The 15,117-nt window shown below is 44.5% G+C and overlaps 1 protein-coding gene across 5 annotated transcripts in view; it reads left to right on the forward strand.

The window, feature by feature from the left end:
• The window catches only part of sptbn2 (spectrin, beta, non-erythrocytic 2), a 35,756-nt gene that overhangs the window by 11,417 nt on the left and 9,222 nt on the right, over window positions 1–15,117 (forward strand). For all 5 annotated transcript variants that reach the window (XM_063894346.1, XM_063894348.1, XM_063894350.1 and 2 more), the window contains 24 exons: window positions 2,904–3,055; window positions 3,309–3,482; window positions 3,738–3,829; window positions 3,987–4,067; window positions 5,069–5,184; window positions 5,654–5,766; window positions 5,875–6,062; window positions 6,169–6,286; window positions 6,503–6,661; window positions 6,777–7,079; window positions 7,834–7,987; window positions 8,091–8,485; window positions 8,574–8,837; window positions 8,920–9,131; window positions 9,221–9,358; window positions 9,470–9,689; window positions 12,468–13,004; window positions 13,108–13,310; window positions 13,396–13,486; window positions 13,622–13,768; window positions 13,908–14,171; window positions 14,300–14,524; window positions 14,646–14,735; window positions 14,833–15,111. In XM_063894346.1, coding sequence (XP_063750416.1) covers window positions 2,904–3,055; window positions 3,309–3,482; window positions 3,738–3,829; window positions 3,987–4,067; window positions 5,069–5,184; window positions 5,654–5,766; window positions 5,875–6,062; window positions 6,169–6,286; window positions 6,503–6,661; window positions 6,777–7,079; window positions 7,834–7,987; window positions 8,091–8,485; window positions 8,574–8,837; window positions 8,920–9,131; window positions 9,221–9,358; window positions 9,470–9,689; window positions 12,468–13,004; window positions 13,108–13,310; window positions 13,396–13,486; window positions 13,622–13,768; window positions 13,908–14,171; window positions 14,300–14,524; window positions 14,646–14,735; window positions 14,833–15,111 — 4,715 coding nt within the window. The remainder of the gene's footprint in view (window positions 1–2,903; window positions 3,056–3,308; window positions 3,483–3,737; window positions 3,830–3,986; window positions 4,068–5,068; window positions 5,185–5,653; window positions 5,767–5,874; window positions 6,063–6,168; window positions 6,287–6,502; window positions 6,662–6,776; window positions 7,080–7,833; window positions 7,988–8,090; window positions 8,486–8,573; window positions 8,838–8,919; window positions 9,132–9,220; window positions 9,359–9,469; window positions 9,690–12,467; window positions 13,005–13,107; window positions 13,311–13,395; window positions 13,487–13,621; window positions 13,769–13,907; window positions 14,172–14,299; window positions 14,525–14,645; window positions 14,736–14,832; window positions 15,112–15,117) is intronic.

A 15,117-nucleotide genomic window follows, 5' to 3' on the forward strand; every position in this document is an offset into this window, starting at 1 on the left:
GTAAAAAAAAAAAGAATTAACCATTTAGACGCTAATATACAAACATTACAGTTGACATATCTACACAAAAACATGATCCACAAATGTCACAGTGTTCTAGAAAAACAGCTGCACCGTTTCTTTTTGACCTTCTCCACCATAGCCCCAACTGATGACAAGTTTGTGTTTGCTCGTCATAATGAGCAAACAGCTCGCAGACAGATGCAGTGTTTGTCTCTCTAGTGTTCTCGTTCAGTAGCCTTATAATTAGCAGCACAGGCAGGGTTGCAGCTTTTCTTCTTGAGGACCCCTGCCCCACTGCCTCCTCCTCAGTGCAGGGCTCTGTCACAACATGACCAAGTGCCAGGAGGAATGTAGGCTCCTCCACTGCACCTCACCTGCCAGGGTAATCCACCTCTGCTGGCTCATTAATCAGCTTCAAATAACTTGGTGGTCCTTTTTATATGGAATAAAATAACGTGTTATTGTTGTGCTTTGGAGACCCAACAACTTAAACAACCAGGACACCCACAGTAAGTACAGGACCTACCAGGGCTGTTTGAACAATACTCAAGTGTGATGCCATAACACTTTCTTGTTTGTCCGATATCCTTGGGTTTAGGCGAACCATGAAAAAGCACAATGTCCATGAGACAAAACGGCTGATAGCAGAGATAGCAGAGAGAAAACATGTTCCTGCCACAGTCGCAACCTTCAAATATGCCTGTAGGCCATGATCATAGGCACACCTGCTTCAAATTCATAAATCAACACTTTTCTTTAAAGTTACAATGTGATAGATTTAGATAGATCTATTGGCAGAAATTTAATATAAAATAGACAGACAGTTGAATGTCTGCTGTATGTGGAGATTTAGAAACACAAGACAACACATTGAGCGTTTTTTCATAAAATGTGGTTCAACAAGGTCCCAGAGATAATTACCCCTCATTATGCAACACATCAAAACGCTGTTTAGCCCGGTCCGCTATGCTGCACACCAAAAACATGACAAGACAGAACAGTAGCAGTAGTTGAGCAATCCTGAAGTGCATTTTTTAAAGTGTGCAACTCAAGTGCGTTTTTGCACTAGTTTACTGTTATCTCTCTCCATCTCACTGTGGTAGTGGATCTGCTGTGTGTCAACATATGGGTGTATCTGCATGTGCCCTCCCCAGTTGTTACCAAGCTCTTAAACAGGAAGTGAGTGAGATAGGAAAGAGTGAGGAATAAACCGAAAATGATACTTTACGCTTTGAGCATAATTCTCCCGCTTCCTCTGTGTAAGAAAGGGCATTATGAGAGCCAGGTATTATTTGAATATTTAGATTTGAAGTTGTTGCTATACTCTGATGGCCAAAACCAAACAGAGTACTTTTTTAATACCTAAATCAAAGGTCAATTACAGAGGTCATGGGATGGGGTATCTTCAGCTTGCAACAGGTTCATCGTTATGTCACGTTGCATAACTTCACCCTAGAAGGCTTGCTTGAAATGTCAAAATCTGTCCTTTTTTATCTGACAGTTGGCAGAGTGGTTATTTGCACAACATGCTGTCTTTAGGTCCTTCACATTGCTTGCCGTTTTTCGGAGTGACTTAAAGTATATGAACACCGTGATAACGTTGTTATACTTCCTGTATGATACTGTAATTCATTTCCACAACAGATGTGTGTGCATCCTAATGATTTTTATAGTTTTTCTACTAGAACTGTCATAAATATTGAAACATTGTGATTTTAATTCAACAAATCTCTTTTTAGATCGCAATATTTAACTGGCTGACCTAAACAATCTCATTCCGTTACATGAACTGCCAAGATATATGGACCTTGCCTCTGGGTTGAAAATTTCAGCTTTGAATATTGTTGCCTTGGAACAGGAGCTACTGTAGCACTAAGGGCTTCGTAGTCTCAACATAGTTGAATAATCAACAGCCAAGGCAACTCCGAAGAGGAAATGTATATTAATACATATTTTCCAGACCCCTTACCCCTCAATGCTTCTTTCTGCAACATCCATTGCATTTTTACCTCATGTTGTTCTAAACCATCATAGGAATTACATAAGATGTAGATTTCCGGTTTATGTTGTAACACTAAGCTGCTTTGAAGTGTAAAGAAGGTGTGGTGTTTTGCACCATCAAAGACAATCTTATCATGAAGCTATATACAATGAACACTGCAGTGCCAACACAGCTTTACCCAATGTTTGTTTATTTTAGGATTGTTAATGAATATAAATGAAAATAGGAAGGGTTTCATTGTAGGCTTTGTTTGGTTTACCTAATTACTACAGAGCCGTTCCTCTGATCTATTTTCTATCTACTTCAGGGCTTGTGTGGACATTGCATTAAGTACAATGCTAGAATAGTGTGCTCAAACGGCAGAAAGACCATGTGTCCTAGAAAGGAGGTCACCTTGTTAGGTAGCAGAGCAGGATTAGCTTCTTACTCCCCTGGTCCATATGTCTGAGCTGCTGCTACAGCTTAATATATGTGATTCTGTTTTTAAGTCCTGCCCCAATAAAGAAATCACTCCTATAATTGCCTTTTCGGGCAACTTAGCATCGTCACTTTTTCTCATCTAAACGCATATAATGACAGTCATTAGCAATGCACACACGAGCAGAGCCGTCAGTAAACATTGGTCTAAGGAGTGAAAACCTCTCACTAAGCTGTCAATGCAGTGATCCCAGAGACTTAATGGTGCAGCTTATCTGTAAAATGAAGTGCTCACGACACATGCTAAAGTCCTTGTGATTTCCCGCTCAGGAAAGATCTTGGTTATTGACTCGGCTGTTTAAAGCAAAATGTAATCTTTGTTAGTATATCTTTCCAACCATTATGATATTAAAGCAAGCGCAGTTAGCATACAGTTTGAATCTTTGTGTAATGTAACAACTCCCTGTTGTTTCCTGTGCAGATGAGCGTGAAGCGGTCCAGAAGAAGACCTTCACCAAATGGGTAAACTCGCACTTGGGCCGGGTGACCAGTCGCATCGGTGACCTGTACACCGACCTGCGCGATGGTCGCATGCTCATCCGCCTTCTGGAAGTCCTCTCAGGAGAACAGCTGGTCAGTATCTCACAGACACACAGAACCCCCCCTACCCCCTCTGTCCTAACCCTGACCCATGCCCTGAGGGGCCATGACCATCAGCCTGCACCACGAGGAAGGAGAAATCATGCGCTCCAGTTCTTCTTTCTTTTAGTGTGATTTACTTCTCCCCCTGTTTCTACTTGTTTTTGATGATGTCCTTATTGTTGGGATCCCTTTGCGTCTATAATTCTAACATTTGTCTTCTTTGTTATTCTTCTTCTCCTCACAGCCAAAGCCCACAAAGGGCCGCATGCGTATCCACTGCCTGGAGAATGTTGATAAAGCCCTGCAGTTTCTCAAGGAGCAAAAAGTCCATCTAGAAAACATGGGCTCACATGACATTGTGGATGGTAATCACCGTCTCACGCTCGGTCTCATCTGGACAATCATCCTTCGCTTCCAGGTAACATATAGAGCATATATAATGGAGATTGCTTAAGCTCTTTCAAAGAGTGATTCACCCTTTGGAAGATCAGGTCTCTGCATGTAGCATAGCCCATCCTCAGGCGAACTCCCCAAAAGGTTAAAACTGTTCTATCATTTACAAGGTATTCATGCTTTTCTTGAACTCTGTCATTTCTTGTCGATTTTTGGCCCTATATCCTAACAGTAAATGGATTATACAGTTATAGTATTGCATGTTCTGCTCTGCTCACAGATCCAGGACATCAGTGTCGAGACGGGGGACAACAAGGAGAAGAAGTCAGCTAAAGAGGCCCTGCTGCTTTGGTGCCAAATGAAAACTGCTGGGTGAGAAGAGGGAAAGGAGCACTAAATTACACAAATTAAATTAAACTCTTATATGTGAAAGACATATTTGACCGTTAATGCTTTACTTGGTTCTTCTGTATTGGTTACTGTGCTGTGTTGAGTTAATGATTGATGACTTCTGCTCTGGCCTCTGCAGATACCCCAATGTCAACATCCACAACTTCACCACCAGCTGGAGAGACGGCCTGGCGTTCAGTGCCATCGTGCACAAACACAGGTCATTGACTTCTTCCTGTGCTTGATGTAAAACTGCCCCCTGTTAGGCACACACTTATATATAATTAATAACAACAGGCCCTTTGTTTAAAGTGTGGATTTCAGATACTCATCCTGGAAATCAAAAAGGTGTCCGGTATCTCCCCCCCCCCCCATCTTTTATCTCCCCTAACCTAATGCACCTGTCGCAGAAGCATCACACTTCTCAGGGGTGGTTTTATCCCCTTTTCCATTTAGCTCTCCTCATACTCCTACCATCCTTCAATACGTCTGCAGTATGGCTTAAAGGCTGAAGATAAAATAGGGTGTAAGATGACCTAGATCACAGAAATAATAACCCACTTATTTTCTATGGGGAGCCATGTTTGATTACTCACTTGCACACCCTGCTGTTCAATACTTTGCATGTCTGAGATGATACTTGAACCATGAATGCAATACAGTGCTTCCGTTAGAGTGACTGAACCACGGACTCTTCATGTAAATCATGACGCTGCCAATTATTTGATCAGCGGCGAGCTACAGAAGAGTCAGCAAAGTAAACATTAAAAATATGCAAAGAGCTTTTTCACTAACATTGTAAAAGTAACTGTAACAAAATGCCTTATGTTTAAGGAATTAAGAACATGCTGGAAAGGTTCCATGATTATTGTATCAAACTTTTAGATTTTCTCCTCATTCCCATAATTTGAGAATAAAAGTTCTTGATTTTATATATATAAATATATATAGCCACCAAACAAATTGTACACCCCTCTAATTCCTAAGAGATCTCAAAATGAAGAAATAATTGGCAGGAGCATCTTTCTTAATCCACAAATAAAAAGCCTGTTTGCAAGCAGGTGACTATTCCTTAATCCAATGGTTTATCTAACGAACCCTGGTCTTTAAACATAGACATGTACTGGAGCTGAGTGCACAATGTGTTTTCTCTTCACGACTGAAATGACTGTATGTCTACCGGTTAATATTAAAACCACAATTGTTCCCTGGTCGTTGCAGACCTGACGTGATCGAGTTTGACAACCTGAAGAGATCCAATGCTCACTACAATCTCCAGAATGCTTTCAATGTGGCCGAGAACAATTTGGGACTCACTAAGCTGCTGGACCCAGAAGGTGAGTGGGTGAAGCCTCCACAAAAACATGAATCATTTCTATCACAAGTCACACCGACAGCCTGGCACTGTCCACCAGGCACTAAACTGGTGCCTGGTGCCTGAAACAGATTGATGGCTGTTGAGGATTACTGGAATTAATTATAGCTTAGGCAACACAGCATCACATGTCAGCCACACTGACATCACAAATGGTGTTTCCATTTTAGCACCATTAAATTCATCAAAACGTAACATTAAAAAGGTGAAGTGATGAAGTTTCAAGTCATAATATATCATTCGGCGATTACAACGCAATTTGCATGTTAGTTTTGAAGCAGAACCTGCGATGTAAAGTAACACATCATGCTACACCTTCTTTGACTGCTTGGTAAAAAAGGAAGACTTTAAAAAATCCTGTATTTTTCATACATTTCATTACACATTTTATTTCAGTTGCAAATGGATCAAACTATCTTTCTTTTTTTCAGATGTGAATGTTGATCAGCCAGATGAAAAGTCCATCATTACCTATGTGGCGACCTACTACCATTACTTCTCCAAGATGAAAGCGCTAGCAGTGGAAGGCAAACGTATTGGCAAGGTTAGCTTTGTTCTGTGTGAATGTGTGTGTGAAAACAGTGGGTACATGTGCAGTTCACGGGAGGATGCCCACCAGCTGCCTTGATTCACAGAGCCCTCTCGGTTGCAGGTACTGGATTACGCTATCGAGGCTGACCAGCTGATCGACAAGTACGAGACCCTCGCCTCAGAGCTACTGCAGTGGATCGAGCAGACCATAGGGACGCTCAATGATCGGCAGCTAGCTAACTCACTGAATGCTGTGCAGAACCAGCTCCAGGCGTTCAACTCATACCGGACTGTGGAGAAACCCCCCAAGTGAGTCACACAAAGCTGGGTTAATATAAACACAATGAATGACAACCTGCTTGTTATCCATTATAGTGTGTTCCAAAATGTTAAAACAAGGTGTCTTTCTCCCCAGATTCACAGAGAAAGGGAACTTGGAGGTTCTCCTTTTCACCATTCAGAGCAAGATGAGAGCAAACAATCAGAAAGTGTACATGCCAAGAGAGGGCAAACTCATCTCTGACATCAATAAGGTACGGGTTGCTGTATAACATGAAAAATGGTTTTCCATCTAGAAATAAGTAACTCATGTTTATTAATGTGATTAAATCCACATGCTCTAGGGGAAATTGTTAATGTTCACCTGAATGGTTTCACAGCTCTGGGTTTAAAACATTGGCCTCATCTTGTAGCAGTATTTGTTTCCTAGCATCAGGATGTAACCAACTTTGTCTATTTACATGTGGCAGGCATGGGAGCGACTGGAAAAGGCAGAACACGAACGAGAGCTGGCGCTGAGAAACGAGTTGATTCGCCAGGAGAAGCTGGAGATGCTCGCTGCACGTTTTGACCGCAAAGCAGCTATGCGTGAGACGTGGCTGAGCGAGAACCAGAGGCTGGTCTCTCAGGTAGTCAAACTACATTTCATTCAATCAACATAAACACAAATGTGTGGCTGCAGATACTTAATATGTCTGACTCGAATAGTTCTACTGTGATAAGCTCACTCATCTCTTTCACTAGGATAACTTTGGGACCGACTTGGGAGCCGTGGAAGCTGCCACCCGTAAACACGAAGCTATTGAGACAGACATCGGGGCTTATTGGGAACGTGTTGCTGCTGTGGAGGCCGTTGCCAAAGAACTGGAAGCAGAGAGATACCACGACGTGCGGCGCGTGATTGCGAGAAGGGATAACGTGCTTCGACTCTGGGAATACCTGAAGGAGCTTCTGGCCGCGCGTAGAGAGCGACTGAACTCCCATCGTGACCTCCAGAGACTGTTTGAAGAGATGCGCTACATTATGGACTGGATGGCAGACATGAAGGTACAGACCCCCTGCTGTGCATTGCTTCTTTCTGTTCGCTTTGTACTTAATCAACAAAAAGGAATTTCCTAATCCTCTCAATGAAGTGAGTTGTTGTTCACATATGGCAGCTTTAGTGTCTGCGATAATCAGTGCACCATTAACGGCTGTAATTAGCTTTACTGAAGTTGACTTCAACCACTGGGAGTGTCTTTTTCTCCTTGGTTTAATCTTGGTCAAAATGTGTTCATCAATAATTGTTGTAAAATTGTGAACATCCATCTATAACACATCCGTTTAAAAACACTAGCATGCTTGCCTTTCAACACCTTTAACCAAATATACCTTATATCTTATCTCAGTTAAAAAAATAAGTATTTTAATTTAATGAGGAAGCATTGGGAGGGATTCATGGCTTCTGGACTTTTCAGTGGTTACTGGAACAGGCCGTAAATGTCTTGGTTTTTTCAGCCATTACCATATGATGAGAATGCTTGTACAGAATATGATGTGATATTTAACTGTGGCTGTAGCGCACTGTGATGTACTCATTTAATGGTCGTATGCTCTCAACGGCTCAGATTAGAGGAATTAACTCAGCTGTGGTTGTTAGCAGTTTGTTCAAGCTAACGGTCTGAGGATGCAGTATTCTGAAATTCTATCAGCTATTATACTAGATTATCGCCAAGCACAAGACGTATCTCAATGAATGGTGATGATGATATTTTTAGTTTTTTTAAAGATGAAATAACAAAATATTCCTTTCTTTTTTCAGGGTCGTCTGCAGTCTCAGGACAGCGGCAAACATTTGCATGATGTTTTAGACCTCCTGCAGAAACACACTCTGGTAGAGGCTGACATATCCGCTCAGGCAGAGAGGATCAAGGCAGTCCAGGGATCAGCACAGCGCTTCACTTCCCATGAACAGGGTGAGTCCTTAAACAGGTTTTAACATCTTCCCTTTGCAGATCATGCAGCTTAAGTCTTAACTATTTGGGCCGCAATTTCATTGCTCTCCTTTCTAATTGCCAGCCTACAAACCGTGTGAGCCGGGACTAGTTAGTGAGAAGGTCGACCAGCTGGGTCAAGCCTACGAGGAGCTCGGTCAGCTTGCTGCAGACCGCAAAGTCTGCCTAGAGGAGTCGCGCCGCCTGTGGCAGTTCCTGTGGGATCTGGGAGAGGAGGCCGCCTGGATTAGAGAGCAGGAGCAGATCCTTGCCAGTGGGGACTGTGGTCGTGACCTCACCTCTGCCCTCCACCTGCTCAGCAAACATGAGGCCTTTAGGGATGAGATGGCAGCCCGTTATGGTCCCCTGAGTAACAGCATCGCTGCCGGAGAAGCTTTGATTCAGGAGGGACACTTCGGAGCCCCAGAGGTCACAGAGAGGATTCAAGACATCCATGCACAGTGGGCACATCTGGAGGAGGTGTGTGGTGATCATGGTTCTCTGTACAGAATAAAGCCTTTCCAAATATAGTGTTTTTTGTAATCGTTTCACTTTATCTACTCCCCAGACAACCAAGCTTAGAGAGCAGAGCCTCAAGGAAGCTGTGGCCCTGCAGCAGTTTCAAACAGATGCTAATGACATGGAGGTATGGATCATGGAGACACTCAGACAGGTGTCCAGTCAGGAGGTGGGCCACGATGAGTTCTCCACCACCACCATCGCCCGCAAGCAGAGGGAGATAGAGGAGGAGATCCAGAGTCACCGCCCCGGCATCGACTCCCTGCATGAGCAGGTCCAAGCGATGCCAGAGGCCTATCTAACAATCCCGCAGGTACGTGGGCTTTGTTTTTCATGCTTCTTCAGTGATGACATGCTGTTTGCAGTACTAAATTATTGTTTGTGGCTGATTGTAGGTGGAAGGTCGCCTACCTGCTATTGAGCAGCGCTTTGAAGAACTGGAGTCTCTGTCAGTAGCTCGCCGCCAGGCTCTTGAAGGCGCCCTGGCCCTTTACCGCATGTTCAGTGAAGCTGGTGCCTGCCAGCTGTGGGTGGAGGAAAAAGAGCAGTGGTTACACAGCATGGAGATCCCCACCAAACTAGAAGACTTAGAGGTGGTGCAGCAGAGGTCAGTCTTGGCATAAAGTTCTTATCCCTTGGAAATTAGATCATATTTTCAGAATGATTGAATTGATGCTTGCCTTATATTTCTGACAGATTTGAGACACTGGAACCTGAGATGAACAACCTAGGCACTCGTGTCGCTGATGTAAACCAGGTGGCCGAGCAGCTGCTGAGCTCCGAGAACTGCAAGAAAGACCAAATCAACCAGACACGAGACCAACTGCACGACAGGTCAGAGCCAATGAGGCCTCATTAATCCACTCCTTTCACTCAAATATATTTGTACTCAATGAGCCCTAGTTAGCATTTTAGCCTAAACATTACATTTGGTGTTTTCCATAGATGGAACGAGTTTGAAAAATTGGCTGACCAGAAGAAAGTGGCCCTGGAGTCGGCTCTCAACATACAGAACTACCACTTGGAGTGTAACGAGATCCAGTCATGGATGAAGGAAAAGACCAAAGTGATTGAATCCACCCAGGGCCTGGGCAACGACCTGGCTGGAGTGATGGCACTGCAACGCAAACTCACTGGCATGGAGAGGGACCTGGAGGCCATTCAGGTATGGGGAGGTTGCATGCTGTGACTCACTGCTGAGGGAACAGAACAGAAATAAGCAGATTCATTATTACAGCTTTATGTTGAGGTATGTTGTCATCACAATGAAATGCATTTCAGGAGTGCTTTTAAAAGGTGGATTTTGACAGATTAAATTCATCAATCATGAGTTAACACAGTGGTTCCCAAACTTTTTCTGCTGGGACCCCCTTTAAGACCTAAACATATTTTGGAGCCCCCCCTAAACACCGAAACTTTTAGTTTCTTGAAAATGTATTTTGAAATTCACGCAAACAGTACAAATAAACAATAAGGGCATAATCACCATTACAAGACACTTCAAAATAACATTTATTCATGTGTTTTGTGTGCAACAGCACTGTTTTAACAACTTTGCAACTGCAACTTCTCTTCTTGAGTGACAAAATAACAAAAAAAGTAACTTACATTTACTTTTAAATTGTACAACTTTGAACCTATTTCATCTTTTTAACATCTGCACTGAATTTGAAAAAATACCCCAGATTTGTTTTTTCATAAAATATTTCATACATCTCAGTGACTAGTGTGGGCTTGCTTTGAACTGCAGATCTTTTCAAATCGTGGTGGCAACTGTGAGATGGCCACCCTCAGTTCATTCTCAATGTCCAGCTTTGACCTGTATTTGGTCTTTATGGAGGCTACTGCAGAAAAGCCCACCTCACAAAGATAAGACGTGGCAAAAGGGAGTAATACTGCCATTGCCTTTCCACCCAATAGTGGGTAGTCCTCCTCCACCCCAATCCAAAATGCAGTCAGTAACTTGGCCTGAAACTGCAGTTTCAGTGTGGAGTCTGATGTGATATCAATGAACTGCTCCTCTTCAGCAGTGCTGAAGTCAGTAGGTGCGGCTGAAGGGGTCTAGGATCCAGTCATATTGTGCTGAATCCTTCACTGAAAAATACCTCTGAAAATGTTGTTGTAGGGCAGAGATGTGTGCTCTCATACAAGGCACGATTGTGTTCTGAATGTTGTTGGATTCAAGAAAAGCATGAAGGTTCTGAAATGAGTCTATGTTTCCCTCCCCAATTTTCCGCTCACACATTTCCAATTTCCTTGAAAATGATTTTATTTTATCTGCAAGATGCGGAAGGTGGGTGTTGGTTCCTTGCATCTGCAGATTTAGTTCATTTAATTTCTGGAACATGTCACTGAGGTAGGCAACTTTCGTAAGAACATTTTCATCACTGTAATTAACCGCGAGGTCATGACCCTCCTCCTCCAAAAAAATCCGAATTTCCTCCCGCAGCTCAAATACCCTGGACAGAACCTTCCCACGTGACAACCATCGCGCTTCGCTGTGAAACAAAACAGCTGTGTGATTGGATCCCATTTCCTCGCATAGCGCAGAGAAAAGTCGGGCCTTAACAGGGCGCGTTTTGATGTAGTTCACTGTGGCAATGACGTCCGTCATCACCTCGTTCAATTCGGGACTCAGCTGTTTAGAAGCCAACGCTTCTCGATGGATCATACAGTGAGTCCAATGAACGTTGGGCGACACACGCTTTATGAGCGCTTGGAGCCCGTTGTGCTTCCCAGCCATTGCCTGAGCCCCATCTGTACACACCCCAACACAACCCTCCCACTTCAGATTGGCCTCTTGCAAGTAAGTGTCAATTACTTTGAAAAGTTCATCAGCAGTGGCTCGCGTTTTAAGTTTTTTGCAGAACAACAGGTCCTCTTTCATGTCCCCTGCAGCAATGAATCGGACGTATGTGATTAATAAACAGTCCTTGTTGCTGTCGGTGGCTTCATCCACCTGCAGAGCAAACCGGGTGCTTGCACGCACCATATCGTTGACCTGCTCCGCTATGTCACTTGACATATCAAGTATGCGTCTCCCAACAGTGTTGTTAGAGAGAGGAATCACTTTTAACTTGTTTGCTGTTGCCTCGTCAATCATAGTGGCAACCATATCGATAGCACAGGGCAGTATCAGTTCCTCAGCTATTGAGTGTGGTTTTTTGCGCTGTGCGACACGGTAGGCCACTTTATAGGAGGCAAGCTGAGCATTGGCAGGGACAGACGCAGATTCTACGAAACTAGTCTGTTGGATACGACAGTTATTTAATTTTCTCTGAAAGAAATCAGCCGGCTTGTCTTTATGCTCAGGGTGTGTGGTCTCCAGGTGACGTTTAAGCTTGCTGGGTTTTAGACTGTCAGCGGCTAGCACTCTTAAACATAGAACACACTGCGGTCTTTCCTCACCACCTACCAGCGTACTAGTGAAGCCCAGCCCGATGTACACCTCGTCATATCTCCTCGTCTTTTTCTGAGTTGGAGTGCTTGATGGCTCGTACTGTAAAGTAGGCTTACGCTTGATTGGACCCGCTGTTAAAAACTTTTCCATTTTAAAATGTTCAGTTCTCAGACTCACGCATGGCTACTGTTATCAAAACGTTTTTGGGAAACGCACCCCAGGGTGAGTGGTCCGTTAGTTAAGGTGGTATAGGCTCATGGTGGCATGTAGACTAAACAACTGTATTACGTGCCACCTTAACAACAGACGCGGTTCTGCAGTTCACGCAAACCGTACCCCTCCCCCGCGACCCCCCTGCAATACCGCCGCGACCCCCTAGGGGGGCGCGACCCACACTTTGGGAACCACTGAGTTAACAAATAATTCTCTACTCGAGGACAGCCTCAGTTTTGGAAAAATGAAAGGGAGGGTGAGATCTAAGGTGTTGAGGGGGGGAAATCACCATAAAATATGTGTGTTAATATTTCTTTCATATCCTTTCAGGGCAAATTAGATGACATGAGAAACGAGGCAGAAAAGTTGGCCGAGGAACATCCAGATCAGGCCGGAGAGATCCAAGGGCACCTGGCAGGGATTCAAGAGGTGTGGGAGGAGTTGAACGCCACCATGAAGCGGCGCGAGGAGTCGTTGGGCGAAGCCAGCAAGCTGCAGGGCTTCCTCAGGGATCTGGACGACTTCCAGTCCTGGCTGTCCCGCACCCAGACAGCCGTGGCCTCAGAGGACATTCCCACCTCTGTGACGGAGGCCGAGAGTTTGCTAACCCAGCACGAGAATATTAAGAACGAGGTGGATAACTATAAAGAAGACTACGAGAAGATGAGGGCGGTTGGTGAGGAGGTCACCCAAGGTCAGACGGACGCCCAGCACATGTTCCTGGCCCAGAGGCTCCAGGCTCTGGACACGGGATGGCATGAGCTGCGTCGTATGTGGGAGAACCGCCACAGCGTTTTGGCCCAAGCCTTTGACTTCCAGACTTTCCTGAGAGACGCAAAGCAGGCAGAGGCTTTCCTCAACAGCCAGGTGAGAAAATACATCAAATCAAATGCTGTGCTACAAAACTTTATTGAAATCAAAATCCAGTTTCCATTTTAAAAAACAACATTCTTCTCCTCTCTGTGTGTAGGAGTATGTGCTGTCCCACACAGAGATGCCTACCAGTCTTCAGGGAGCAGAGGAGGCCATAAAGAAGCATGAGGATTTCCTCACCACCACAGAGGCCAGTGAGGAGAAGATAACTGGTGTGGTGGAGGCTGGACGGCGCCTCATTAATGACAGCAATGCAAACTCTGATAAGATCCAGGAAAAAGTGGATTCCATCCAGGAAAGGTTAGAGCAGAACCAGTCTTTTAGTTTTGCTTTTGAATTTCATGTTTGAAGAGCGGATGTTAAGCTTTCCCCTTATTTCCTCCAGGCATCTTAAGAATAAGGAGAATGCTAATGAATTGCTGACAAAGCTCAAGGATAACCGTGAACTGCAGCACTTCCTTCAGGATGGACAGGAGGTAAAAAACAAACACTGTTATGAATATATATGTCAATTGTGAAATGTAACTAGTATTGCAGATTTTTCAATCACAAGAAAACAAACTACAGAGTTTGATTTTATTTCATTTTTTATGGTATTCTCTTTTTTGTAGCTCACATTGTGGATCAATGAGAAGATGCTGACAGCACAGGATATGTCTTATGATGAGGCCAGAAATCTTCACAGCAAGTGGCAGAAACATCAGGCCTTCATGGCTGAGCTGGCCTCAAACAAAGACTGGCTGGACAAAATTGATAAGGTGTGGCCATTTATATATTCATTGTCACCAAATGTAATGTTGTTTAAACAGCTGATCCTCAAGGCTAGATAGCATATCAATAATATTTTATATACCAAAGCAAAACTGACAAATTGTTCTTGTTTTCTCCCTCCAACAGGAAGGTCAGGCGCTGGTGGCAGAGAAGCCCGAGCTGAAGCCTGTGGTTCAGCAGACCCTGGAGGACCTCCAGCGTCAGTGGGAGGAGCTGGAGGGCACCACCCGCACCAAGGCCCAGTGCTTGTTCGATGCTAACCGCGCAGAGCTGTTCACACAGAGCTGCTCTTCTCTGGACGTGTGGCTGAAAAACCTTGAGGGTCAGCTGCATAGCGACGACTACGGCAAAGATTTGACTAGTGTCAACATCCTGCTCCAGAAGCACCAGGTAGACTAAACTGCAAGCAAAGCTTAATCTACGCCCTCATTAACAATGACATCTGGCCAAATCCTTTAAATGGAGATTGCCAAATGTCCTATTTTCTTGCCTAACATCGTTTTTCTGTCTTTGTGTAGATGCTGGAGAACCAGATGGAGGTCAGAGAGAAGGAGGTGCAGTCCATCCAGTCTCAGGCTCTGGCTCTATCCCAGGAGGACGCTGGACTCACTGAGGTAGACGGTCAGCAAAAGCGTGTCACTGACACCTTCTCCAACATCCAGGACCCTCTCAAACTGAGGAGACAGCGGCTACTCGCCTCCAAAGAAGCACATCAGTTCAACAGAGATCTGGAGGATGAGATTGTGAGTCTGATTACCTGCCTGATTTCATTAATTAGATATAGACGTTTGGAGAAAGTAAGAGTTTGTATTGCATCCTGTTTGGCCCGATGCTAGTGTTATATTCATTCTGTTTTTCTCTCAGCTATGGGTGAAAGAGAGGATGCCCCTGGCAGACTCCACAGACCATGGAAAAGACCTGCCCACTGTACAGCTGCTCATAAAGAAGAACCAGGTACACTGATACTTGCTTTCTTTTGTACTACTGAGTATACACTTTAGTAAAATGTCTGTTGCTAAATACTCACCCCTCTTCTCTGTTTCTGAATCAGACACTGCAGAAGGAGATCCAGGGTCACCAGCCGCGTATCGATGAAATCCAGAGACGAGGCCAGACTCAGAGCCAGGTAGACGGTGAGAGGCAGTCGGCCCTTGAGGAGCGCCTGGTTGAGTTGGGGGACCTCTGGGATCAGCTGAAAGCCGAGACAGACAAGCGCCATGATCGTCTAATAGAGGCCAACCGCGCCCAGCAGTTCTATGCTGATGCAGCGGAGGCAGAGGCCTGGATGGGAGAACAAGAGCTTCACATGATGTCAGAGGAAAAAGCCAAGGTAGGA

The sequence above is a fragment of the Eleginops maclovinus genome, chromosome 11, assembly GCF_036324505.1.
Source record: "Eleginops maclovinus isolate JMC-PN-2008 ecotype Puerto Natales chromosome 11, JC_Emac_rtc_rv5, whole genome shotgun sequence".
Lineage (NCBI taxonomy): Eukaryota > Metazoa > Chordata > Actinopteri > Perciformes > Eleginopidae > Eleginops > Eleginops maclovinus.